Source organism: Microtus pennsylvanicus, chromosome 11 (assembly GCF_037038515.1).
Source record: "Microtus pennsylvanicus isolate mMicPen1 chromosome 11, mMicPen1.hap1, whole genome shotgun sequence".
Classification (NCBI taxonomy): domain Eukaryota; kingdom Metazoa; phylum Chordata; class Mammalia; order Rodentia; family Cricetidae; genus Microtus; species Microtus pennsylvanicus.
This window is the reverse complement of record NC_134589.1, coordinates 58958183-58982839: the sequence shown is the minus strand read 5'-3', so window position 1 is coordinate 58982839 and position 24657 is coordinate 58958183. Positions and strand designations below refer to the sequence as shown.

General features: G+C 47.3%; 1 protein-coding gene and 1 non-coding gene across 8 annotated transcripts in view; one reads left to right on the top strand and one right to left on the bottom strand.

The window, feature by feature from the left end:
• Nucleotides 1-24657, top strand: part of Pigl (phosphatidylinositol glycan anchor biosynthesis class L) — a 63233-nt gene that overhangs the window by 29796 nt on the left and 8780 nt on the right. For 3 of the 7 annotated variants that reach the window (XM_075992227.1, XM_075992221.1, XM_075992222.1), the window contains exons 3-4: nt 17252-17342; nt 21523-21590. In XM_075992227.1, coding sequence (XP_075848342.1) covers nt 17252-17342; nt 21523-21590 — 159 coding nt within the window. Of the gene's footprint in view, nt 1-17251; nt 17343-21430; nt 21591-24657 lie in introns of those variants that run through there. The other 4 variants (XM_075992223.1, XM_075992226.1, XM_075992224.1 and 1 more) reach the window with 2 other exon arrangements.
• LOC142832110 (U6 spliceosomal RNA) lies at nt 1744-1850 on the bottom strand. Its single transcript, XR_012907188.1, has one exon. It is a non-coding gene; the product is annotated as a U6 spliceosomal RNA (small nuclear RNA).

Genomic DNA, 24657 nt, shown 5'->3' with positions numbered 1-24657 from the left:
GACTCTAGTCTGGGGATGTGGCTTACTTGGGAGTGTGCTTTCCTAGCTTGCATAAGGCTCTGAGTTCCGTGCCCAGCAGGGCATAAAGGCGCCTGCTCCTTATCCTCAGCAACTGGGAGGAGGAGGAGAAGGAGGAGGAGGAGGAGGAGGAGGAGGAGGAGGAGGAGGAGGAGGAGGAGGAGGAGGAGGAGGAGGAAGAGGAGGAGGAGGAGGCGGAGGAGGAGGAGGGCCACAAGTTCAAGGTCACCCTCCCCTACATTGTAAGTTCAAGGTCAGACTGGCCCAGGGAGCCCTACCTCTAAATAAATTACAAAGGAGTAAGAATGAGGCAGATCTGGAGTACCACAAATTTAAGTGCAGGCAGAGGTTAAGCCCTTTCTTCTTTCAAAACAAGATAACACATCCTTCTGTCAGAAGGTTTTTTGGTTTTATTGTTTCTGTTTTCTATACATTTCTAAGTATTCTTCAACTCTGGGTGACCCCACCAAATTAAGTCTGGCCACTAACAACAGAAAAGCCGTGACAGAAAGGAACTTAATTTTCAGTCTGATCCCACTGGGCAGATGGAGGAGATGAAGCAACTCTTCCGTTTGGGGGCCACGGGCATGAGCTCTGGGACAGGGGAGGGGTACACACAATGAAACAGTCTTGGTCAGACTGTGGTCTGCTTAGTCATCGTCTCGTCTCCATCCTAGCTGTGCTTGGTGACTCCTGAGAAACTCTGGTCTCGCTCCTCGGAGGAGGGAGGACAGGCACAGCCTCTATTTCCACTGCAGTCTTGCCTTCAGCCTTGAAGCCGGGCTGGGAGGTTGTGATCACTTTAGAGCAAACCAACTCTGTATCACCCATCCTTAGACATAACCTCTCCCTTGCCCCCACCCCACCGCCATGCCAAGTCCAGAACCTTGTAACTGCTGTACAGGTACTCTACCCAGCACCACCACCAACCCCCATAGGTTATTAGGGTGCCTACTTGTGGGCAGAGATCAGACACAAACGAAAACAGAGAGATGTCAGACTTCGTCTGCCTTATTGACCTTGTGAGCTCAGACGAGAAGTGTTTCTAACAGAAGCAGATTTTAAGTCCGGTTACATCACTGCCACTCTCTTTGTGAAAACGGAGGACTAGGTAGAGGCTAAACACAGGCAGGCAACCGCCTGGCAAACCACCCCTGGGGGTTGGGGGGCGGCAAGGTAAGCAGCATGCCCATCTTTGAAGTGACCTCTCTGTTGTAGTCACCTCCCTAAGGTGCGATGCCTGAAACGGGTAGTCACGTTGGCATTTTTCACAATGTCAGAAGCCATTAGATAGCAGCAAATGCCAAAGACCTCAGTGGCAGCAGTTTGTTAGATAGCCCCACCTACTTCAGTAATCTGGCCAAGGCAGATTCAGTTTTTTGTTTTGTTTTGTTGGTTTTTTGAGACAAGGTTTCTTTGTATAGCCCTGGCTGTCCTGGAACTAAGTTTGTAGACCCGGCTATTCTCAAATTTTCAGAGATTCTCCTGCTTCTGCCTCCCAAATTCTGGGATTAAAGATGTGTGCCACACCACCTGGCTTCCTTCTTCTTCTTTTTTTTTTTTTGTGAAACATAGAAGCATAGTCTCACTGTATAGCTCTTGCTGACCTGGAACTAACCAGGTAGTCAAGGCTGGCTTCAGGCTCGAGACCCACCTGCCTCTGTCTCCTGACTGCTGAGATTAATGCACATGCCACTGCTGTACCAATCTTTTTTTTTAAAAAAAAAAAATATGGAACGCTTCACGAATTTGCGTGTCATCCTTGCGCAGGGGCCATGCTAATCTTCTCTGTATCGTTCCAATTTTAGTATATGTGCTGCCGAAGCGAGCACTGCTGTACCAATCTTAATTATTAATATTAACTCTCATATCACACAGCTCACATGCACATGTGTGGCTTACAGAATGAGCACACGTTACAGAGGCTGCAGCAGGGTTCTAAAGGTTTCAGAACTGGACGAGAGGGAGTCTGCATTGCTAAGATAATGAACTGGACTGGTGGTGGGCCAGGACGGAGTTGCTGCAGGAGCTGCTGGAGCCGGGACTGGAGAGAGAAGCTGCAGAGTCCGGCTGTGGAAGGCCAGCCTGGGCCCACAGCAGGAAACAGCGAGTCGGGGCCTGCAGCAAACAGGTGGTGGGCAGGCCGTAAAGGGGCCCAGCCAGTCTGAAGCTCCAGGGATGGTTGTTAGGAGGTCCTCTGCTTGTCAGTCCATGACACACACCCAGGTATCGGATGGCGAGTTGTTGTAAGGCCATGGCATCCCAGAGTTAGATGTCTGGTACGTTATAGGGTCCAGGTGAGGGAGTTACCTTTTCCGTAGTCTGGTGTGTTTGATAATTCCTTGGGCTTGGTTATGATTTCAATACAACTATATGCCCCTACTGTCTCAATTCATCCCGTTTTAAAAACAAATATTCATCTTTTACTCATTGCCAAAGCTCAACAAGTGAGGATTCTTTTTCCTTTGGTTTTAGTGTGTGTGTGTGTGTGTGTGTACAGGCGTTTTGCCTCCATGTATGTTTGTGCGCACCTGTGTGCATTGGTGGGAAGGACAGAAGAGGGGATCCCGTGGGACTAGAACTCCAGAGGATTTTGAACCACATCACTGCTGGGACTCCACCTCTCTTATCCTCTGAAAGAGCAGCCAATGTTCCAGACTATAGAGCCATCCCGCCAGCCCCAAAGTGGCTCCCTTACTTCTCCCAGGGATAAGTCATTTGTCTGTCTGTGCTGGATGGGTGGAGCCTGGCAGATGGTGGTTTCGAGGCTACCCTGGGGCTGCAGTCCTCCCCCTTCCTCAAAATCAACTCTAAGGTTATTTGTAATTTGGAGTCTCTTAGGGCAAGACAAAGCCTGAAAAACCACTGTTTAATACAACCTGGAGTAGCACAGAGCAGAGTGCAGCCTGACCCCACCACCACTGTTTTATACAGTGTGGAGTAGCACAGAGCAGTGTGGAGTAGCACAGAGCAGTGTGGAGTAGCACAGAGCAGTGTGGAGTAGCACAGAGCGGAGCGCAGCCTGACCCCACCACCACTGTTTTATACAGTGTGGAGTAGCACAGAGCAGTGTGGAGTAGCACAGAGCAGTGTGGAGTAGCACAGAGCGGAGCGCAGCCTGATCCCAACACCACAGTAAACAGCAAACTGTGAAGCAAGATTTCCTATAAGAGCTTGGCAAGCTTTGTTGCAATAATATGAAGGATGGAGGAGCACAGGGTACTGATTCCCGTAGAGTACAAACCCTCAGCAGCCTCGGGCACCCTTTTCAAAATGCCAAAGAAAACGCAGGACTCCGCGGGAGTCCGGGCACTTTGATTACTCACACAGGGTCTCCAGTCTGCATGCAGCAGTAGTATGTAGAGCGTGTGTAAGGCGTGTATGTAGAGCGGAGAGAAACGGTCCTAGCGCTCCAGGCTGAACTACTAATTGGCACTTCTCTGCCAGGCCTTGCCTTCCTTCTCCTATACTACCTTGGAAGAGGGTAAGTGGTCATTAGCCCCCTGCATCAGCCTGTAGACGCTGAGGCATCCCTGCAAGGATGTGGCCCTGTGACCCTCAGACAAGGTCAAGGGAATATTTCCCACAGGTGCCAAGCACTTGTGATTTCCTGGCCCATTTTACATCTTAGAAAGGAAAAGGCCATGTTGTGATTCCATCTGGGAGACCGAAGCCTTGTATAGAAGAGTTTCCTGGGACATTTAATCCTCTAGGCTCCTAAATTGCTAGCAGATGAGGCCCTCATCAGGACAGACTTCAGAAGTGAGTGTAGTGATTTTTGTAACTCTCTCTTACACCTCCCAATTCATGTTTTTCTTTCTCTGATTGGTTTTGTTTCCATTGTTTTCTTTTCTCTCTGTGTTTGTTTCCCTCTAGGGAGTGGCTCTCAAGCTTCCTAACACTGTGACCCTTTACTACAGCTCCTCCTCATGTTGTGGCGACCCCCAACCATAACATTTTTTTGTTGTTGCTACTTCATAACTGTGTTTTTGCTACTGTTATGAGTCATAAATATCTGATATGCAGGATATCTGGTATTCTATTCCCAAGGGGATCAAGACCCACAGATTGAGAATCACTGCTCTAGACAACCCTTCCCCCCACCAGAAGCCACTGAACCCTGCTTTCAAATACATCAAGTCCCCTTGCACTTCCCTGTTCCCCTGTGCTTCACCAGGAATACTGCCAGCTGGCCTCAGCTCCATGAGACAGTCCCTGCCTCCCAGACTGATCCCTTGGTGGGGAGGGACCAACTGCCAGGCACCAGCAAGCTTGCAGGCCCTGGGCCCGCCAGAGCGGTTACACTGAACCCTACTGACCTTTGCCCACTTGAGATGACAAAGGAAGTAATTAAGTTTAGAACTGTGCCTGAAGTGGGTGGAGGAAGGGCAGCCGATTCTGCCTGCTCCGTGCGACACAAGCCACAAGACCAAATAAGGGCGTGTGAACTACTTCCATCCGTATTAGAGTTCAGAGTGCAGTGTGCAACAGTGGGACTTGGTTCTCGAGAGATAAGCTGTTAACTACCCCTGCGGGAGTCCGCCGCAGCTTCCGCCTCTGAGGAGGGGAGGGCGCTGAAGGAGGGTGGTGGAGGGAAGGGGCCTTCCTTCTTTCACCTAGTGACTGGAGGGGTCTGCTGCCCCACAGATTTTCTAGAATGTTTCCCTGGTGCTGCTGGGGGACTGTAAAAGGGACCAGTAAGGTTGAGTCATTAGAATGTGTGGGGAAGGTCAGAGTTTGAGGATATTCTACTATTCGAAAAGCAAGCCTCAGGGGCCGGCTTGTTTACTGAACACGGAAGTCCAGGATGGAGCTGGGAGTCTGGAGCATCTTCATGTGGTACTAACACTGTGTGCTGAGTTCACCCCCTCGCCACCCCCAAGGGTCTGGCAGGCTTGTCAAACCAAAAGCCTGGTCACATTTGGCTTCCTCTGTTACATTGGATGACTGCCAAAAATACTGGCTCTTTCTCCTCAGAGGTCTTCAATGCCCTCATCTCCACCAGCTGCTGGGGAGCCTAAGCAACCACTGTCACTGCTCATACCACCAACTAGTCACACTGCCGCCCCAACTAGGATTCCTGACCTCCTGGCCAGCTCCTCTCTCCTTTCCCTGGCAAATTCCTTCATCCTACAAGAACCCAAATCTCACCCGCACTCAGCCCTAAGCATTCCGAGGGAATAGTGACCTATATTCACGTTTGTTCCCCAGAATTTAGCCCCGTGTGTAAGTGAGTGCTTGGTCCAGGTCAGTGAAATGCATGCTGAAGAATTTGTTCTCAGAGTCCTGCCCTGATGTCGTGGGGTCCCTGGCACCCTTATGCTCCAGATACCCACTGCCTGCCTGTCTGACAGTCCCATGCCTCAGGCCCACTCTACCACCTGATTCCTGCCTGAAGGCTTCCGTGCACCCAAGTGAACTCAACCCCGAAGTCTGGAGAGCAAACGGGTACAGAGAAAAATATGTCCTAGGCCTGACATGTCCGCAACTGGACCACATCAATAAAACTGCCCTCCGCTCCCCTCGGCAGCTCGCTCCTGCGCACACAGCCCATGTCTCCGGAAGACTGCACTGAGCTTGGCTTCAGTCTAGGCCCTGCTTTCTGGGAGGCTGGGACGTGGTTGTCTGGAGATGACCATCTACTAGGAGCCTCTTCTTTGGAGATTCTCCCACTCGTTTGGAAAATACAATTTCTTTTCCTGTTTCTGTTGCTCTGTCATGTGAGTTATTCTTTATGAGAAGACAAGCAAAAGTGTAGGCACTGGGGGTTGTTTCTGAGGTACACACTAATGTCCCCTGTCTTGGATGTGTCCTCATTTTTATTCTGAACAAGCTCAAAAATGTGTGTTCTTTGCAAGTCACTATTCAAGGCAGTAAGGAAATTGCCCCCTACTGGTGAAGTGGCAGAACTGCTAGCCCCTTGGAAACTGGCCAATGTTGCTATTTCTGCTTGCTTAACTGTGTGGTCTTTCACATAGCTTTTCAAAAGTATAGGGCCAGAGGGCACAAAATCTCATATACCCATATTGTCTCACTGGATCCATTCAAACTCCCCTGTGCCCTTCCTTACAGGCATCTTGCTTTAATCTTGCATCTTCTGTTCTTTCTGAGAATCAGAAAAATACATTCCATTTTGACAGTTTGCATTTCTTCCTTGTAAATTGACTCTTTTCCTTAAACTATCATTTTTCTCTCTCTTTTCATACAGGCTGGCCTCAAACTTGCAGTCCTTCTGCCTCAATCTCCTGAGTACACAGCACACTCAGCTTCCAACAATCTTTAAGACTTTTCAGTTTTTATTAGCACATATTAATTGTGCATGATGGAGTTCATTTTGGCATTTTCAAATGGGCATGCAGTGTCTCTTCATCGTAACCAGCCCCATGGCCCTCTCCTCCCACTGCTCCGCTTTCTTTCCTTTCCTTTTGTGTGTGTTTGACCCAAGGATTTTCTTAGGTTTGTTTTCAGGAGCACGGATGAGGGGTTATTTACAGGAATGTGGACACCTTGCCAGAGCCTACCCCACGGAAGAAAATGTCTCTTCCTCTCCCAGCAACCATTAGCCCTGTACAGACCCTTATGGGTGGGTGGGGCCCAGTGAGTCCCTGGTAAAGCCCAATCTTCTGCAGGTTTTATGCACATAATCACAGCTGCTGAGAGTTCAAGAATGTAATGTTGGGCTGTGTGGTGCACGCCCTTAATTCCAGCACTCAGGAAGGAGAGGCAGGCGTTCTCTATAGTTCTGTTTACATAGAGTAATCAGCAAGAGCTACTTAGTGAGACCCTGACTCTAAACAATAAATAAATGTAATAGCCATGTTGTGTCAGGACAATTCTTTTATGACAAGGTTTCTCTGTGTAGCCCTGGCTGTCCTGGAACTCGCTCTGTAGACCAGGCTGGCCACAAACTCACAGAGATCCACCTGCTTCTGCCTCCTGAGTGCTAGCATTAAAGGTGTGTGCCACCACTGCCTGGCTAGCAACCCCCCCCCTTTTTTTTAATTGTTTTTAAAGTATATAAGAATGTCTGTGTATGTATGTGAGTGTGTATTCGTGCATGTATCTGTAGAGGTCAGACGAGGGTATCAGCTCCTCTAACATGAGTGCTGAAAACTAAACTCATATAGTCCAAAAGAACAGAAAAAAAAAAACAAGCTCTATTAACTACTCAGCCATCTCTCCAGCCCCCTTGAATAGACTTTTAAAGATGTTTTTTGGGTAGTGAGACACATTGCCACTCTCTGGCTTGGCTCTGCGTGGTCACACCACGGCCAGTACAGCCATGACTTGACAATGAGGCTTCTGGTGTCCTCAAGTCCAGATGATTGTAAAATGCTAACCAATCGCCCCAGGATATAACTGAAACAAAATAGGGTTACGGCAGCAAATCCTTTAGGACAAGGGGCTGGAGAGTTCCAGAAATCTGACTTGGACAGTAATAAATTACAAGGGAACTGCTTTAGAATTTCTGTCTGCTGGGGCTGGATGGGTGGCTCGGCAGTCAAGAACACTGCTGCATGATGGCTCAGTGGTTAAGAGCACTGGCTACTCTTCCAGAGGTCCTGAGTTCAATTCCCAGCATCGACCCAGCCACTCACGAACATCTCTAGTGGGATCTGGTGCCCTCTTCTGACATAAAGGTGTACATGCACATAGAGCATTCCCATACATAAAATAAATAAATCTTTAAAAAAAAATAGCATCACTGATCTTTCAGAGGATCTGGGTTCGATTCCCAGAGCCTGCATGGTGGTTTACAGTGGCCTGTAACTCCAGTTCAGGGGGTTAAATGCCCCTTTCTAGCTTCCATGTCACCAGGCATATATGTGGCTTACAGACATGCATATAAACAAACATCCATTTACATTTACAGAACAGTTTGCTCCTGCCTGTTGCTGGGGCAAATAAATCACCTGTTCCTTTTTTAAAACTTGTGTCAGAGAGGAAAGGCAATACCTGCCATGGTTTTAATGTGAAGCCCAAAAGCTTTTAGAGTGTGGCTTCTATTTGTCTCCCAATGACATCCCTGTGATTTCTAAGGAAGAGAGCTGATTACAAGGATAAAATTGTAACCTTTTGTCAGGCGGTGGTGACACATGCCTTTAATCCCAGCACTGGCGAGGTAGAGGGAGGTGAATCTCAGAGTTCGAGGCCAGAGTGAGTTCTAGTACAGCAAGGACTGTTACATAGAGAAACCTTATCTTGAAAAAAATGTAACCTTTTGTTTGCTTAATAAAAGTAGGACATATTTTATTATAATAGTCTATTTAATTTTTCCCATAGAATACAATCCCTACAATGGGAAATATTTTGTTACTTATAGTTTCATATTTGTGGACAGATTGTTTTAGGACAAAATACATGTGAGAACTAAGTCTTATGGAATCTGTGATATTTTTTTCTATTAGAGAGATTTTTTTTTCTTAAATGGAACTTGTGTCAATTTGGAAGTGCTCTTAGCTTCCCTTCCTAGAACTTCAAAGCCCATAATGTAAGATTAGTACCCCCTGCTTTTAGACGTTGCTGGATATGTAGCCATCAGAAGATGCTATCAACTGAACAGAGAGGAGTGTTTCCAAAGACTGAACACTGTCCTATTTTCTGCAAGCCTTTGTGTAAGAATTAGTACTCTTTCTTACCGTCCATCATTCCTGGTGCAGAAGTGCAATCTTGAACTGACAGCAGTAATCTTTAAAAGACTAAAAAATTCTCCAGGCAGTGGTGGTGCATGCCTGGAGGCAGAGGCAGGTGAATCTGAGTTTGTAGCCAACTTGAGCAAGTTCAAAGATAGGCAGGGCTACAAAGAGAAACCCTATCTCGCTATTTTGTTTGTTTGTTTATTTTGAGACAATTTCTGTATTGCTTTGGGAGCCTGTCTTGGAACTCGCTCTGTAGACTAGACTGGCCCCAAACTCACAGAGATACACCTGTCTCTGCCTCCCACGTGCTGGAATTAAAAGCATGGGCCACCTCTGCCCAGTGAGAAAACTGGAAAAAAACTACACCAAAAAAAAAAAAAAGAGCCGGGCGGTGGTGGCGCATGCCTTTAATTCCAGCACTCGGGAGGCAGAGGCAGGCGGATCTCTGTGAGTTCGAGGCCAGCCTGGTCTACAAGAGCTAGTTCCAGGACAGGCTCCAAAGCTACAGAGAAACCCTATCTTGAAAAACTAAAAAGAAAGAAAGAAAGAAAAAAAAGAAGAGAGATTGATAAATTCAAAAATTCAAAGACAAGACAAACTTACTTATATGTGTACTATGAATCTCACTATTTCTTGGAAGAAATTTCTTTCAAGCCTTTTTCTTAACAATGCAATTTCAAAAATAGCCACGTGATTAGGAGAAGCTCTGTCCACCAATGGACTTATCCACTACTTCCTCCTTACCACGTGAGCTCAGCGGTGTGAAGGAGCAGAAACACAGAAGCACGTATCAGGTATCAGTTCTTACGGTGTCAAATCCAAAAGGCCAGAACTCCTGCAGCACACCAGCCGTCTCCAGACGCCTACATTAGGATAGTTGAAGGAACAAAGCCCGGCAGAGGTTGAGAGGGTGTGAGCACACAAGGCCTGACTTGGTACCATTGAGATGCATGCCTGAGAACACACATATTATCAAGGCTCCAGTGGCTGTGGACAGTGAGGGCGGCAGCCAAGACAGAGTCCATGGCAGAGCAAGGGTTGAATGTGAAGCTGAAACAGGCCCAAGGCAAGCAAGGAACAGCCGATCTTCTGGCTAGCCTAATAGAGAGGGGCAGCCTTGGAACTGGAGTGACGGTGGTGAGAGATTAAGGTGCTGGGTTCCCCACTGTCCTCGGGAAATGCTGAGACATAACCCCATATGCACTAAGGGTCGAAAGGCTGGCGTTCAGCCTCCCCAGGTGCTGCAAAAGACTCAATCTAAGGAGGAAGTCCACCTGGGCCTTGATAAAATCATAGTCCTTGCAATGAGTTCTGTTCCCAGGCAGCTCCCTTAGTGAGTGTATGACTACACATCTCAGTGATTTGCTTTAAGATTTATTTATTTATACATTTATTATCTTTACAGTGTTCTGCCTGCATGTATCCCTGCAGGCCAGAAGAGGGCACCAGATCTCATTACAGATCGTTGTGAACCACTACGTTGTGGTTGTTGGGAATCGAAATCATGACCTCTGGCAGAGCAGCCAGTGCTCTTAACCTCTGAGCCATCTCTCTCCAGCCCCAGTAATTTTCTTTTAATCAGGACTTCCTGAAAGCATTTTTGGGATTGCAGGAAGGATTCTCATCTTCACTCTTAGACCCTTAACAGCCTGTGGAGCTCAGCTAGACTCGTAGGGACCTTCCCTCAGGCCAAACCAGGATTTGTGGCTTCAACACAGGAAAGAATTGAGGACCAGCAAGTATGAAGGCTTTCTAAAGATGCTGTAATACAGGCTCAAGTGTGAAAGGTACGAGGAAGTCAAAATACACGCAAAATTGTGGATGTGGATACAGTGCTTGCTTTTCTCTTTTTTTTAAGCTTTATTTGTACTTTATGTATATGAGTGCTATGTATGTATACCTGCACACTAGGTTGTGAGACACCATGTGGGTGCTAGGAATTGAACTCAGGACCTCTGGAAGAGCAGCCAGTGCTCTTAACGGCTGAGCCATCTCTCCAGCCCAGGTGCTTGCTTTTCTATTGCTGTGCTAAAACATGGCCAAGGCAACTGGTGAAATGAACGGTTTATCTGGGACAGTTCAGAGGGGCAGAAGTCCATCACCACCATGCTTGAAAGCACAAGAGCAGGCAGGCTCGGCCCTGGAGCAGCGGAGAGCTCACATTCTGATAGACAAGGAAGAAGAGAGCACACTTGGGTGGCAGGAAGCTTTCAAACTTTAAGCCCAGCCCAGTAACACGTGCCTTCAAACAAGGCCACACTTCTAAATACCAGAGTTTGAAGGGGTCCTGGGCCCAGTGTCCGGCACCCATGTGGCTACTGGCATCCATCTATCTGTAATGCCAGATGCCCTGCAATCAAGCACGCTCTTCTAGCATGCACGTGGCACACATACATAGAGGCAAAACTTATTCACGTAAAATAAAAATAAATCACTGTATTAGTGATAGAATTGACCTTGTCAGGGTGCTTATAAGATAATAAAGTAAACATAAGTAAGTATAAAAGCACCTGAGAGCTGGGTCTGTCATCTGATCTGTAATTCCAGCTATGATGGAGGCTGAAACAGAAGAAAGAAAACTTCAAGGCCAGCCTGAGTTATAGAATAAATACAAAACCAGACTTGGAACTTGGAGACTCAAAGTATAGCTCAGGCCAGGCATGGTGGTGGATACCTTTTGTTTGTTTGTTTTTTGTTTTTTTTCCAGACAGGGTTTCACTGTGTAACAGCCCTGACTGTCCTGGAACGCGCTTTGTAGATCAGACTGGCCTCAAACTCATAGAGATCCAGTGGCCCGTGCCTTTAATCCCAGCATTTGGGAGGCAGAAGCAGGCGTAATCTCTGTGAGCTCAAGGCCAGTCTGGTCTACACAGTGAGTTCCAGGACAGTTTAGGATATATTGTAAGACCCTGTCTCCAAATTAAAAAAGAAAAAAGAAAAAAAAAGGTGTCACTCAGAAGTAGAACACTTGCCTTACATCCATCCATTAGGTTCAGCCCCTGGAAACACAGGTGCGCACACACCTTAAATTTTTAGAGCAGACATGCTATGCTTATGAGTTTTTCCTGTCAGCCTATAGAACGCACAGTCCCCCCAGCCCCTCTCCTGTCACTCTCTCCCCTCTCCCCCACCTTGCTGCCAACAGTTTCCGGCTGCTCTTCTTCACAGTGTTGCTGTCAGAGTCATTCGACACACACTGCTCCCGCCGCCTTCTCAGAGATCAAACGTCACTGATTTTATCACCGGGAAACATGGAGAGCCACAAACATGGGGTTGTATGTGCTGGCTAACCTTGGTACAATAATAAAAACAGGAAACAACCTAAATAATTGATCGTGTGGAACCCTTTAAAAATTAAATCAGCAGCTTAGGAAATGGCTCATTGGGTAAGAATGCTTCCTGAATTCAACCCCCCAGTATCCATGTAAAAAAGGCAGGCTTGGCTGCACACACCTATAACCTTAGCAATGTAGGAGGTGAAGGCAGGAGTTTACTGGCTGCCAGCCTAACTCTGGGTTTGGTGAGAGACCTTCTCCAAAGAATAAAGTAGAGCAGGACTCCTATTGTCTTCTCTGGTCACTGTGCACACCTGGGGACATATATATGTACACACACACACACACACACGCACCATCAGCTAAGTTCGGAATTGCTTCTGCTGTAGATATGAGACCGGGCTGTGGCAGACGCCACTGCGCTGAGAGCTTGCTGGCTGACTCCTCTGAGCCCTTGGGTTCTGTGTCCCCTCGTCACTTTGTATCTGTCTTTCCTTACCTGATTGTTCCACAGACCAAAATGGCTGCTGTCACTCTAATCAGCATGGATAAACTCCAGCAGGAAGAAAGACTGTACAACGAAAACTGGACAGAGGTCATTCCCCTACTGTCTCTTTAGAGTCCAAAGGCTGACTCCAACACACCTGTTTCCATTCTGCCGGAACGGTTACCAAAGCAGAACGCCTACTCTACCAAAAGACAGAAATCAGGCAAAGGTTATTCCGAGACCCAGGCTTTGCACCGATCAGAAGTGTACTGTAGGCAAAGGGATTGAAAGGAGTCATGAGTTTCTTGTATGTATATGTTAATGTGCTTGATTTTTTTCTGTTTATTTTTTAATTGCTTTTACTGAGCTATACATTTTTCTCTGTTCCCTTCCCTTCCTTCTCTCTCCCCTTCTACCTGACTTTCTATTTCCTTACACTGAGTTGGAGGAAAGCAGTTGGGATGCCTTGCAATCCCTACCCAATCCATGTGCTTTTTAACTCAAATCAGTTTTTTTTTTGTTTGTTTTGTTTTTTTGAGACAGGGTTTCTCTGTGGCTTTGGAGCCTGTCCTGGAACTAGCTCTGTAGACCAGGCTGGTCTCAAACTCACAGAGATCCGCCTGTCTCTGCCTTCAAATCAGTTTTTTGGCAGTGGTAGCGGTTGTTCTCGAGACAGTCTTTTTTTTTTTAATATTTATTTGTTATGTATACAGTATTCTGTCTGCATGTATGTCTGCAGGCCAGAAGAGGGTGCCAGATCTCATTACAGGTGGTGGTGAGTAACCATGTGGTTGCTGGGAATTGAGCTCAGGACCTCTGGAAGAGCAGTCAGTGCTCTTAACCGCTGAGCCATCTCTCCAGCCCTCGAGACAGAGTCTTACTCTATATCCCAGGCTGCCCAGGAACTCACTCTCATAGCCTAGGTGGGCTCAAACTCTTAGAAAGCCTCCTGTCTCAGCCTCCTGTACTAGGATTACAGATGTGAGTCACCACACCAACCTTTGGTTTTGTTGGCTTTTCTTTTTTCCTTTTTTGGTTTTTCGAGACAGGGTTTCTCTGTAGCTTTGGAGCCTGTCCTGGAACTAGCTCTTATTGACCAGGCTGGCCTCAGACTCACAGAGATCCACCTGTCTCTGCCTCCCTAGTGCTAGGATTAAAGGTGTGTGCAACCACTGCCTGGCTGTAGGACTTTCGCTGTGTAGTCCTGTCCGGCCTGGAACTCACTGTTGAGCAGGTTAGTCTCAATTTGCAGGAAATCCTCCTGCCTCCTCTGACTTCCAGGTGCTAAGATTCCAGGCATGTGCCATCAATTCCTGCTTGTAAAATCTTTTTTGTTCGTTTTGTTTTCAAGACAGGGTTTCTCTGTGTATCTCTGGCTGTCCTGGAACTCGGTCTGTAGACCAGGCTAGCCTCAAACTCAGAGATCTGACTGGCACTCCCTCATGAGTGCTGGGATTAAAGGTGCGTGCCACCATGTCTAGCAAGATCTGTTTTATAAAGGTGCTGTCTTTGTAAATTCTTGCCAAGAGGCCAATATAACTAATTGCCTTTAGCATTGCCAGATAATTACATCTTAACCAACTGGTACTTATTAAATATTCCTTAAAGAAAGTGCCTTGTACATGGAGAGGAATGGGTTATTAGTGTCTGTTTAAATAAATTGTCCTTCAACTTTGAATTATACCAAGTACACAAAAAAATATCTTTCTACTTACATACTTTAGGTAGAGAGACAGGCACAATGTGGGCCATATTGGTAGAGGAGGATTGTGGAGGTTCTTAGACACAAGGATAGTCTATAGTAAAGAATTTGATTTTGTCCTTGGCTTCTGGGAAGTGTGTGCCTGCCATAGCTGATAGTATTGGCTTCACTGCAGACTTTGGAAACTATGATATCAGTCACATGAAGGCTGAGTCCAACCATAGGCAATCAGTCAGTCACCCGGAAAACTCTGAGCACAGAAATTTGGGCACACTTTCCTGGTTGACACTGCTCCCTGTGTCCCGCCACGCCCCATCTGGGTCAATGTCACACCTCCATGGGGAGCACAATGTGACCTCTGCATCTAGAAACTTCCTGGACTCTGCCTTAGGCATCTCTTCCTTTGGCTGACTTTAACCTATACTGTTTCTCAATATGCATGAAACAATTGTCAGCATGTAGCATGTGTATTTTTAGTGCATTATTGATGGTTTAGGGAAATTTCTGAACTTGCAGCTGGTATCAAAAATCAAGGCAGGGCTCAGCGGTAAAGGTACTTGCTGCTAACCCTGATGACTTGAGACCCAGGGGCCCACATGGTGGAAGGAAAGATCTAATTCCTGAAAGCTGTCCTCTCTCTCTCTCTCTCTCTCTCTCTCTCTCTCTCTCTCTCTCTCTCTCTCTCTCTCTCTCTCTCTCACACACACACACACACACACACACACAAGCATACACATCACCCACGGTGTATATGTGTGTATCCCCAGTAAGTTAAGAAATTTACTTTTTTAAAAAGTGTAAGTAGTATAGGGGACTATACCCACTGAACTTTATGGCCTCAAGCCCCTTCTGGAAGACTCAGTGGAGGAAGCAGCATTGAAAGTGGGCCTGTGCTAGGTGGAATATGCTAGAAAAAGAACCAGAAAAGAGCAGGGAGGAATAGTAAGTTAACAAGAGACCCAGAGTGGACATTCTGTTTGAAGAGAGGTTCCGGGAGCGGCGAAGCTGAAGGTACTCTTCCTGACTTCATTGTCTTCATGCTCCTAGGAAGGCTGGCCGTGTTAGAGCTCCATCTCAGACAGACTGAAGCAAGGTGAAGCCAGAATTTTAGAGAAAGCGTTTGTGTCTGCTGGGCCTTTCTTGAAATCAGCAGTCACTCGTGACACTTGTCTGAAGTCAAACAGCCTCATTCCTAACAAGGACACAGTTCTCTCTAGGAGACCAGAGAGATAAGGAATACACTTCGAAGCAATAACGGGAATGGTTTCCTGCTTTGTTTTGCTTCGGTGTGTGCGCTGCAAGGCTGTGGAAAGATGCATCTCAACGGGAAGGGTGACTGTAATGGGTGGAAAAGGGGATGCTGCCTGGCTTGGTGGTGCCCATCTAGAACCACAGCACTAGGGGGAGGGGTGGGGAGCGAAGGCAGGGGAATTGGGGGTTTGAGGCCAGCCTGGGCTACATAGAGAGACCTTGGGTTTTTGTTTTGGTTTTTTTGTTTTTTTCGAGACAGGGTTTCTCTGTGGCTTTGGAGCCTGTCCTGGAACTAGCTCTGTAGACCAGGCTGGTCTCGAACTCACAGAGATCCACCTGCCTCTGCCTCCCCAGTGCTGGGATTAAAGGCGTGTGCCACCATCGTCCGGCTTGTTTTTTTTTTTTAATGCAATGCCCATAGTTCACTGGTGACATCTACCAAAGCCTCAAAAATGACAGAGAAATCAGGATGACAAAATAATAATAATAATAATAATAATAATCTAATTTCTTCTTGGAGGAAAAAGAAACAAATTGATTTTGATGTGTATCCTCCAACTTTTGTTCACACCTGAAAATTTCCCCACTGTTCTAACAGCATTAAAAGTTGTCCATTAATCTTCCCTTGGGCCAATAATAAAATGGTCTCATAGGGTGCAACAGGAGCCAGAAACGAGGACTAAGGGGTGAGGGGTGGGGATAGTGTGTAGTTATACCGCCTGTGTGTTAGAAACTGAATATCCCATCATCCTCTTATATGTATAGTTGGGCTCTCAGATTCATAAGTTTTTATACATCCTTTCATTGAATAATCATTTAATTAAATGGGAAAAAAATCTTAAAGATCATCAGGAATCTCAGGAACTTGACAGAGTCCTGAAGGAGGAAATGGGATCTCAGTGGCTCAGTTCTGATCACCCAGTCTTCTAAGACTTGTGGTCTCCAGCCGGTGGGATGACAGCAGGGAAAGACACTTGTCCCCAAGCCTAATGGTCCAGGCTCCATCCCAGAGCTCACATAAAGATGGACGGAGAGATGACTCCTGAAGATGGTCCTCTGAGCTTCAGAACCGTGCTGTGGCATGGACCTCCAGGGAGCAAGGCTGGATTTTGTACCCATGTTCCTTCCTTCTCTAAGCCCAGCCTCTGTTCACTAGGCTGTTTGCCACGCTCACTGCAGGGACATCCCAAATGAGCTGTCGGAACTAGGCTATCTCTAGAAGGCTGGAATGTGGGGTAGAGGTTGCCAATGAGTCAAAGGAAATAATGACATTACCTAGTGACGAGACTCCTGTCATTTTCCTGCTGGAAACCCTTCTGACTCTTGGCCCAGAATTTTAAGGTCAGTCATTGACCCTCACCACAGGAAGGTCGTGGAGGCGGCCTGCCTGGCTGGAAGCAAAGAGAACTGTGTGTGCTGTGTCTGATGGGCGTGGATTTCTGGCAGCTTTGTGTTTGTAAACCTTATTAGCTGAAACCTAAACAGTGAAGGGTGGGAGCTCCCCATTGCTGCTATAATTCCTTACAAATCTGAGCACACACCCACTGGGTCTCAAGATTATTCCTGCCCAGCGGTGGTGGTGGCAGTGGTGGCGGTGGCGGCGCATGCCTTTAATCCCAGAACTCAGGAGGCCAACCTGGTCTACACAGAGAGTTCCAGGACAGTCAGGGCTATACAGAGAAACCTTGTCTCAAAAAAACCAAGCCAGTCCCTTTCTGGAATGGAGTAGGAGGGGAAGGGGATAGATGAGGGGGAGGACAAGGAGGAGAGGAGGGAGGGGAAACTGTAATCAGTGTATAAAATAAATGAAAACAATGTTATTTAAATTTTTAAAAAGATGAAGGTTATTCCCACCCTCAAGTGCGCTTCTCTCTTTCAGCGAGTTTCCAGATGACCCAGGAGTGCAGTGGGACACAGAGAATGTGGCCAACACCATCCTTCAACACATAGAGGTCAATGACATCAGCCTGGTAAGGCAATGCCACACTGGGCAAAGCCCAGGGCCCCATCCTGTCACACGGACTAGCTTCTGCTACTCGTCTGTGGCTGCCTCCCACTCCCAGCCCTGCTCCAAGCCCACATCAAAGGGCTGTCTGCTAAATCCACTGAGGAGCAAACACGCCTTCCAATTACCTTTGAACTTGATCTTGTGCATGATCAAGTGAGCAAGTTCTCAGCCCTCAGGCTGAGAGCATTTTCTACTCATGTCCTGCTCCCCCACCTTTCTCTTGCCTCCTGCGAATTCAGAACCTCAGGAACCCGCAAGAGACTTTCACTGACCCAGAACATCTCATACCCAGTGGTTTCAGTGCTACGGGATGATTCTCACTTTGAGGATAAGTGTTATGAATGTTAAAATTCTTAATGATCCAGGTGGCTTCCAGAGACATATAGGGGCAATGGGGGGGGGGGCGTCTAGGGATCTCACCCAGAGCTTTGGGCATAACAGGCCCTAGATCTGTCAAAGAGCTATATTCCCAGTTCTGTGGCTATGAGGTTTAAGCCTCCATTTCTTTTGTTTGCTTGTTTGAAACAGGTTCTCACAGGCACCCTTGAAACTCACATAGATCAACCTGCTTTTGTCTCTGACTTTTGCTACGATTAAAGGCGTGCAACATCATGTCCAGTTAACCTTCATTTCTTTAAAAAAAAATGAGGCTAAGTTCATATTCACTTCATAAGGAAAATCACCATTTTAGAGCAGCAGCAGAGATTCACATTCGCATAGGGTTAGCAGGTTAGGGTTCTGCAACAGTCAGTTCTGGCCCAAAACACATAGAAATCCTCCTGCTTCCGCCTCCCAAGTGCTGGGATTAAAGATGTGCACACCACACCTGGCCGAAGCAGTCCACTTGAAAGTTGCCAAGGTTTACTTTCCCAATCCCCAAATAGTGATTCTTCATAGGTTAATGGCAAAGTTTTGCTATTCAGAGCCCTCTCATTTGACTGAGTTTTGTTAGAAGCTTATTGGGCTTTCAGTCAATGACTGAAGTTCACTGAGTGAATTAACACATTAGTCTTTTTTAAGGACTTTTTTCTTTTTGTCATATGTACATATGAACCTATATGAGTATATGTGCACCATGTAGCTACAGGAGCCCATAGAAGCCAGAAAAGGGTGTTGGGTCCCCTGGAACTAGAGTTACAGGTGGTTGCCAGGGTCTCCTGGGAGAGCGAGCAGTAAGAACTGTTAGCCACTGAGCCATCTTTTTGCCTCTGTACCCTGCTTTCTTACGGTAGTGGCTCTCCAGGGACCACCCCCAACCCTGGTCCTCATCATAGTGTGTCAGAAGTGTTGGCCATTACCACTCCCTCCCTTTGTAAGGGAAATTCACCATTCCAGACTTAGAAGTCACAGCCTTCCTTGATCTGCCCAGTATGTTCTGAGCATGGGAGAACAGGATTTGTCTTCATGTAGGGGCTGAGTTACTCTGAGCAGACTGCAGGATCACAGGCATGAGTAACACGGCCCATTTCTTTCTTCTTCCTCCATCTTCAAAGAGATTGTGTCACCTTCTTCTTGTCACATGGCCTTTGCCTCTGACCCTCTTGTGCTCCCTTTTAATGTCCTCCATGGTTTGCATTGAGCCCACCAACCCATCCGGAATAACCTCTCCATCTTGAAATTCTTAATCACATTGGCAAAATCCCTTTGCTACATGAAGTAATAACTCAGGTTCCAGGGAAGCAGGACATGGGTAGCAGAGCAAATCTACAGAGCAGCCATACTCCACGGCCTCATTCACACAAGATGGGAGGGCCCAGTATTATTACCATACTAGGGATGCCTTTTTTTTTTCAAGACAAGGTTTTTCTGTAACTTTGGGGCCTGTCCTGGAACTAGCTCTTGTAGATCAGGCGGGGCTTGAACTCACAGAAATCCGCTTGCCTCCCGAGTGTTGGGATTAAAGGCACGAGCCACCACCGCCGGGCTCATCCTAGGAATGACTTTTATTTATTTGTTTGTTTATTTATTTATTTTTAAATATTTATTTATTTATTATGTATACAATATTCTGTCTGTATGCCTGAAGGCCAGAAGAGGGCGCCAGACCCCACTACAGATGGTTGTGAGCCACCATGTGGTTGCTGGGAATTGAACTCAGGATCCCTGGAAGAGCAGGCAATGCTCTTAACCACTGAGCCATCTCTCCAGCCCCCTAGGAATGACTTTTAATGGGTCCTAAGCTTCACACTGATTGGTGACAGTCTCAGGATCTGCTGCTGGTTAGGAAGAAATGTAAATGTGTTCTTTTAATAATAAAACCCAGTTCTGATGCCTGGCCCTAGAAAAATTCCTGAACAGAGCGCCCGCCTCCAGGGGCACTAATTATGATTTGAGACCAGTGAATGGGAGGAGGACTATGCCAGAAAGCTCCTGAGTTTCAGGGCTGGGGGTCTAGCCCAGTGGCTGAGGGCTTGCCTAGTTATACACAAGTCCCCTGGGTTTGAATCCCAGTAATGCAATAACCAAGAAAGAAGGAAAAACTGCTTCTTAGTTTTAACAAAGGGGAACATTTATCCTGGCCTTAAAGCCCTTCTCCTTGTCATCATGAGACTGCGTAGGTCATGCCCTGAATTGGCACTGACACTCCATGGTGCTCTCATTCCTGTGTAAAGAGAAAGACCAAGCCTGGTGTATTGGTACAGGTCTGTAATCCCATCACCTGGGAGGTAGAGGCAGGGAAACCAGTAATTTAAGGCTAGCCTCAGCTACATAGAGAGTTCAAGGCAAAGCTGGGGTACATGAGACATCTCACAAAAAAAAAATCATAATCACAAAATAAATGGAGCAAGAGTGAATCTTCCCCAGACTACCCAATTCAGCTCTAACCCCTTCATGTGTATGAGGACATTTTCTGTCCTTGGGGACAGCCCTTCTCGTTCCGACACTCTAACCAACCATCCCTAGTCTTTTCCTGAGTCCTCATTTTCTTATACTGCTTCTGTGAGGCACACTGAAGATATCTGTACAAATGGAGCGAAAAGCAGCCTGAGCTAGACTCCTGTGACTTGACTCCAGGACGCTGTACTTGTGGGGTGGCACCCGTGAATCAGGCCACATCCACCTGAACAAATCCTACGCAGCAGTCAGCTAAGGAAATGAACATGCTAGCAAGTGGCCAGGCAAAGAAACAAACATCTGCTGAGACAAGTTCTCGTGTATCCCAGGCTGGCCTCAAACTTCCTGTAGATCAAGGATGGCCCTACACTTCTGACCCTTATGCCTCTCTCTCCCAGGATCTGGGATCACACGCACGCACCACCACATCAAGCTTATGCAGTGCTAAGGAACAAACTCTGGGTTTCACGTGTGCTAGGCAAGTTCCGCCAGCTAAGCCACATCCCCAGCCCTCAGCAAAGGTATCCTAGCCTTGGTCATCTCAGTCGGTAAAGGCTTGCCTTGCAAGCGTGAGAATTCAAGTTTGATCTCTAGAGCCCATGTTGGAAACTAACAAACAAAAGCCAGGCACGGTGCTGTGTGTTTATGATCCCAACACTGGGGAAATAGAGGCAGGCAGATCCCTGGTACTCCTAGGCCTGCCAGGCTAGCCTGGGCAGCAAATTCCAGGTAGGTGAAGGACACTATCTCAAAAACAAGGCAGGGATCTCCGGGGGAATAACACCTGCGGTTCCTCTCTGGTCTCCAAGGGCACATTCTTTTTTTTTTTTTTTTTTTTTAAATATTTATTTATTTATTATGTATACAATATTCTGTCTGTATGCCTGAAGGCCAGAAGAGGGCGCCAGACCTCTTTACAGATGGTTGTGAGCCACCATGTGGTTGCTGGGAATTGAACTCATGACCTTTGGAAGAGCAGGCAATGCTCTTAACCACTGAGCCATCTCTCCAGCCCCAAGGGCACATTCTTGCACACATCTTGCACACACACAAGTTTCTGTCATGAGACGACTCCCACTCTGCTCTTTCTACATCTCGGAACGAGAGTGAAGCACACACTGACCGTCACCACACACAGGTCCATCTGCTCAGGGGCGACCCCGGCTGCTCAGAATTGGAAAAGTTTCAGGCTCTGTCTGCTCTTTCCTTCCCCAGAGGAATGGTGAAGTCCACTTTGAAGCTGAGGCAGTGGAGAAGCCATTCCACAGCTCTGAGTGAGCCCTTCCTCCCCGGGTCTGTCCCTACAGGTGGTGACTTTTGATGCAGAAGGAGTCAGTGGTCACAGCAATCATGTGGCTTTGTACAAAGCCGTGAGGTATGCTTCTCTGGGTGACGGGAGTGGAAAGGGTCTCCCCATGTGCTCCAGGGTCCCAGCCACTAAAACACCTTCCTGCCTGTCGTCCGAGTCCCGGGATACTTTCTCTTTTGTCACCATGCAGTCAGCGCTGCCCTGGTGCTCACCACCTACCCACCTCACCACATTTTTTCTTTAAAACATGTTTGGGTGTTCTGCCTTCATGTATGTCTGTGTACCAGTGTACCACGTGCATGCAGTGCCCACAGAGGCCAGAAGATGGCTCAGATCCCCACAGAATAGTTACAGGTGGTTGTGGGCCTTAGTGTGGGTGCTGGGAATTGAACCTGGGTCCCCTAAACAGTGCTCTAAGCCACTAAGCCCCCTCTCCAGCCCCACATCCTCTTTATGAGAACTCCTGCAAGTCTTTGTAGGGGTGGGGAATGACTGTCTCCTAAGTTTTTTATTTTCCAGGGTTTTTTTTTTGTTTTTTGTTTTTTTTTAAATTTATTTTATTTATTTATTATGTATACAATATTCTGTCTGTGTGTATGCCTGCAGGCCAGAAGAGGGCACCAGACAAACAGATGGTTGTGAGCCACCATGTGGTTGCTGGGAATTGAACTCAGGACCTTTGGAAGAGCAGGCAATGCTCTTAACCTCTGAGCCATCTCTCCAGCCCTCCAGGGTTTTTTTTTATTTTTCAGCCTTTATTTATTGAGTGTAGTAGACATACTGTGTTTTTAAAAGTTTTTATTGGCCAAGCCAGGAGGTGGTGGCACATGCCTTTAATCCCAGCACTAGGAGACAGAGGCAGGGGGATCTCTGTGAGATTGAGGCCAGCCTAATTTAAAATAGTGTCACCCAGGGCTACACAAAGAAACTCTGTCATGAGAAAACAAGACAAAAAGAGAAAGTTTTTATTGGCCTATATTAAATATAGATGGTAGTGGGTTTTTCATAATCCTTAGACATGTATATGATGTGTTTTGATCATAGTCATTCTCCATTCCTCTCTCCTCCCCTTCCCTAGGGTAAGAGACTGACTGTCCTTCCTTCCTGTGCGTGTGCATGGCATGCGTGTGTGTGTGTGGCATGTGTGCATGTGTGTGGCATGTGTGTGTGGCATGTGTGCATGTGTGGCATGTGTGTGTGGCATTCACGTGTGTGGCATTCACGTGTGTGGCATGTGTGTGTGGCATGCGTGTGTGGCATGTGTGTGTGGCATGCGTTGTGGCACATGTGCGTGTGTGGCATGTGTGCGTGTGTGGCATGCGTGTGTGGCATGCGTGTGTGTGGCATGTGCGTGTGTGGCATGCGTGTGTGGCACATGTGCGTGTGTGGCATGTGTGACATGTGTGTGTGGCATGTGTGTGTGACGCGTGCATGTGCGTGTGGCATGCGCGTGTGTGATGCATGCGTGTGCGTGTGGCATGCGTGTGTGCAGCAGTCATTAGCCACCTATAGGCCCTTAGGGAGGAGTGGAGGGTTTTTATATTTTTGTTTGTTGGTTGGTTGGTTTTGTTTTTGAAACAAGGTCTTGCTATCTCATCCTGGCTGGTCTAAACGAGTCCTATCTTGTCTAGAACTCACCATGTAGACCAGGTTGGGCTCAAACTTAAAGTGAGCCTCAGACCTCTGTCTCTTGATGCTGGGATTACAGGTGTGTACCTGTCCACTTCAACAGTTGAATTCTATTTTATCCCATGGATACTCCAAATGGGGTAACTGACTCTATTTCCATCTTTACTGTGGCCACAGAAACCTGACAGGCCAAATCCTCAGCCTCGAAAGGAATGAAGGAGAGTCCAGGAGTGAGGCCTGTGGGCCAGCACCCAGTTTAACCCATCTTCACCCCTCCCCTCGCTGACGTTCTGTTAGGTTTCTTCTAAGCTGTTCCCAGGCTTTGGGAGAACAATGACATACCTGGGTAATATGACATCCCAATTGTTGCCTGTTAGCCTGGCATTCGGGAGACTGGCAGGAAGGTCTCTGTGTCTGCCTGTTAGCATGCCTGTTAGCCTGGCATTCGGGAGACTGGCAGGAAGGTCTCTGTGTCTGCCTGTTAGCCTGGCATTCGGGAGACTGGCAGGAAGGTCTCTGTGTCTACCTGTTAGCATGCCTGTTAGCCTGGCATTCGGGAGACTGGCAGGAAGGACTCTGCATCAGGCATTTTAGGCCACAAGCAAGACTATCTCATCTTATCAGTGAAACCAAAATGGAGCCTCAAAAATGGTGCATGACTTAGGGTCAAACAATCAGACGGTGTTCCCTCTCCTCCAGAGAATACTTCTGCAGAGTGCAGGTTCTGTCCTAGCTGCTGAGGAAAGAAAGGGGCACTGGAAAGGCTTACTTTCTCTTTTTTTTTTTTTTTTTTTGGTTTTTCGAGACAGGGTTTCTCTGTGGCTTTGGAGCCTGTCCTGGAACTAGCTCTTGTAGACTAGGCTGGTCTCGAACTCACAGAGACCCGCCTGCCTCTGCCTCCCAAGTGCTGGGATTAAAGGCGTGCGCCACCACCGCCCGGCTACTTTCTCTTCTTCTAAACATGTTCACCATGTGCAGACTGAAGCTGTCAACGTTCTGAAGTTGGAAATGACCTCACTGGTCACTGAGTGCAACCCTCTCATTTGACAGGCAGTGAAGAGGTATGCCCATCACAAGCCTCAACATTAGCAGAGACAAGCCTAGCACTCAGGCATCCTGGTTCTCTCTTCCATTAGGTGCCTCCATTGGCTGCTTCCATTAGGTTCACATAAAGGCAAACCCAGCTTGATGGCTCCCCAGCCTCGTCTTTAATTGTATGCAACTTTGGATGATGGAGGAAGGTCACTGGTTAAATAAAGAAACTGCCTTGGCCCTGATAGGTTAAAATTTAGATAGGTGGAGTAAACAGAACAGAATGCTGGGAGGAAGAGGGAAGAGGAAGTGAGCTCAGATGCCATGCAGCTCTCTCCAAGGCAGACACGATGCAGCCAGCCACCAGGTCAGACATGCTGAATCTTTCCTGGTAAGCGCACCTCGTGCTGCTACATAGATTATTAGAAATGAGTTAAGAGGCTGAAACTAATGGGCCAGGCAGTGTTTAAAT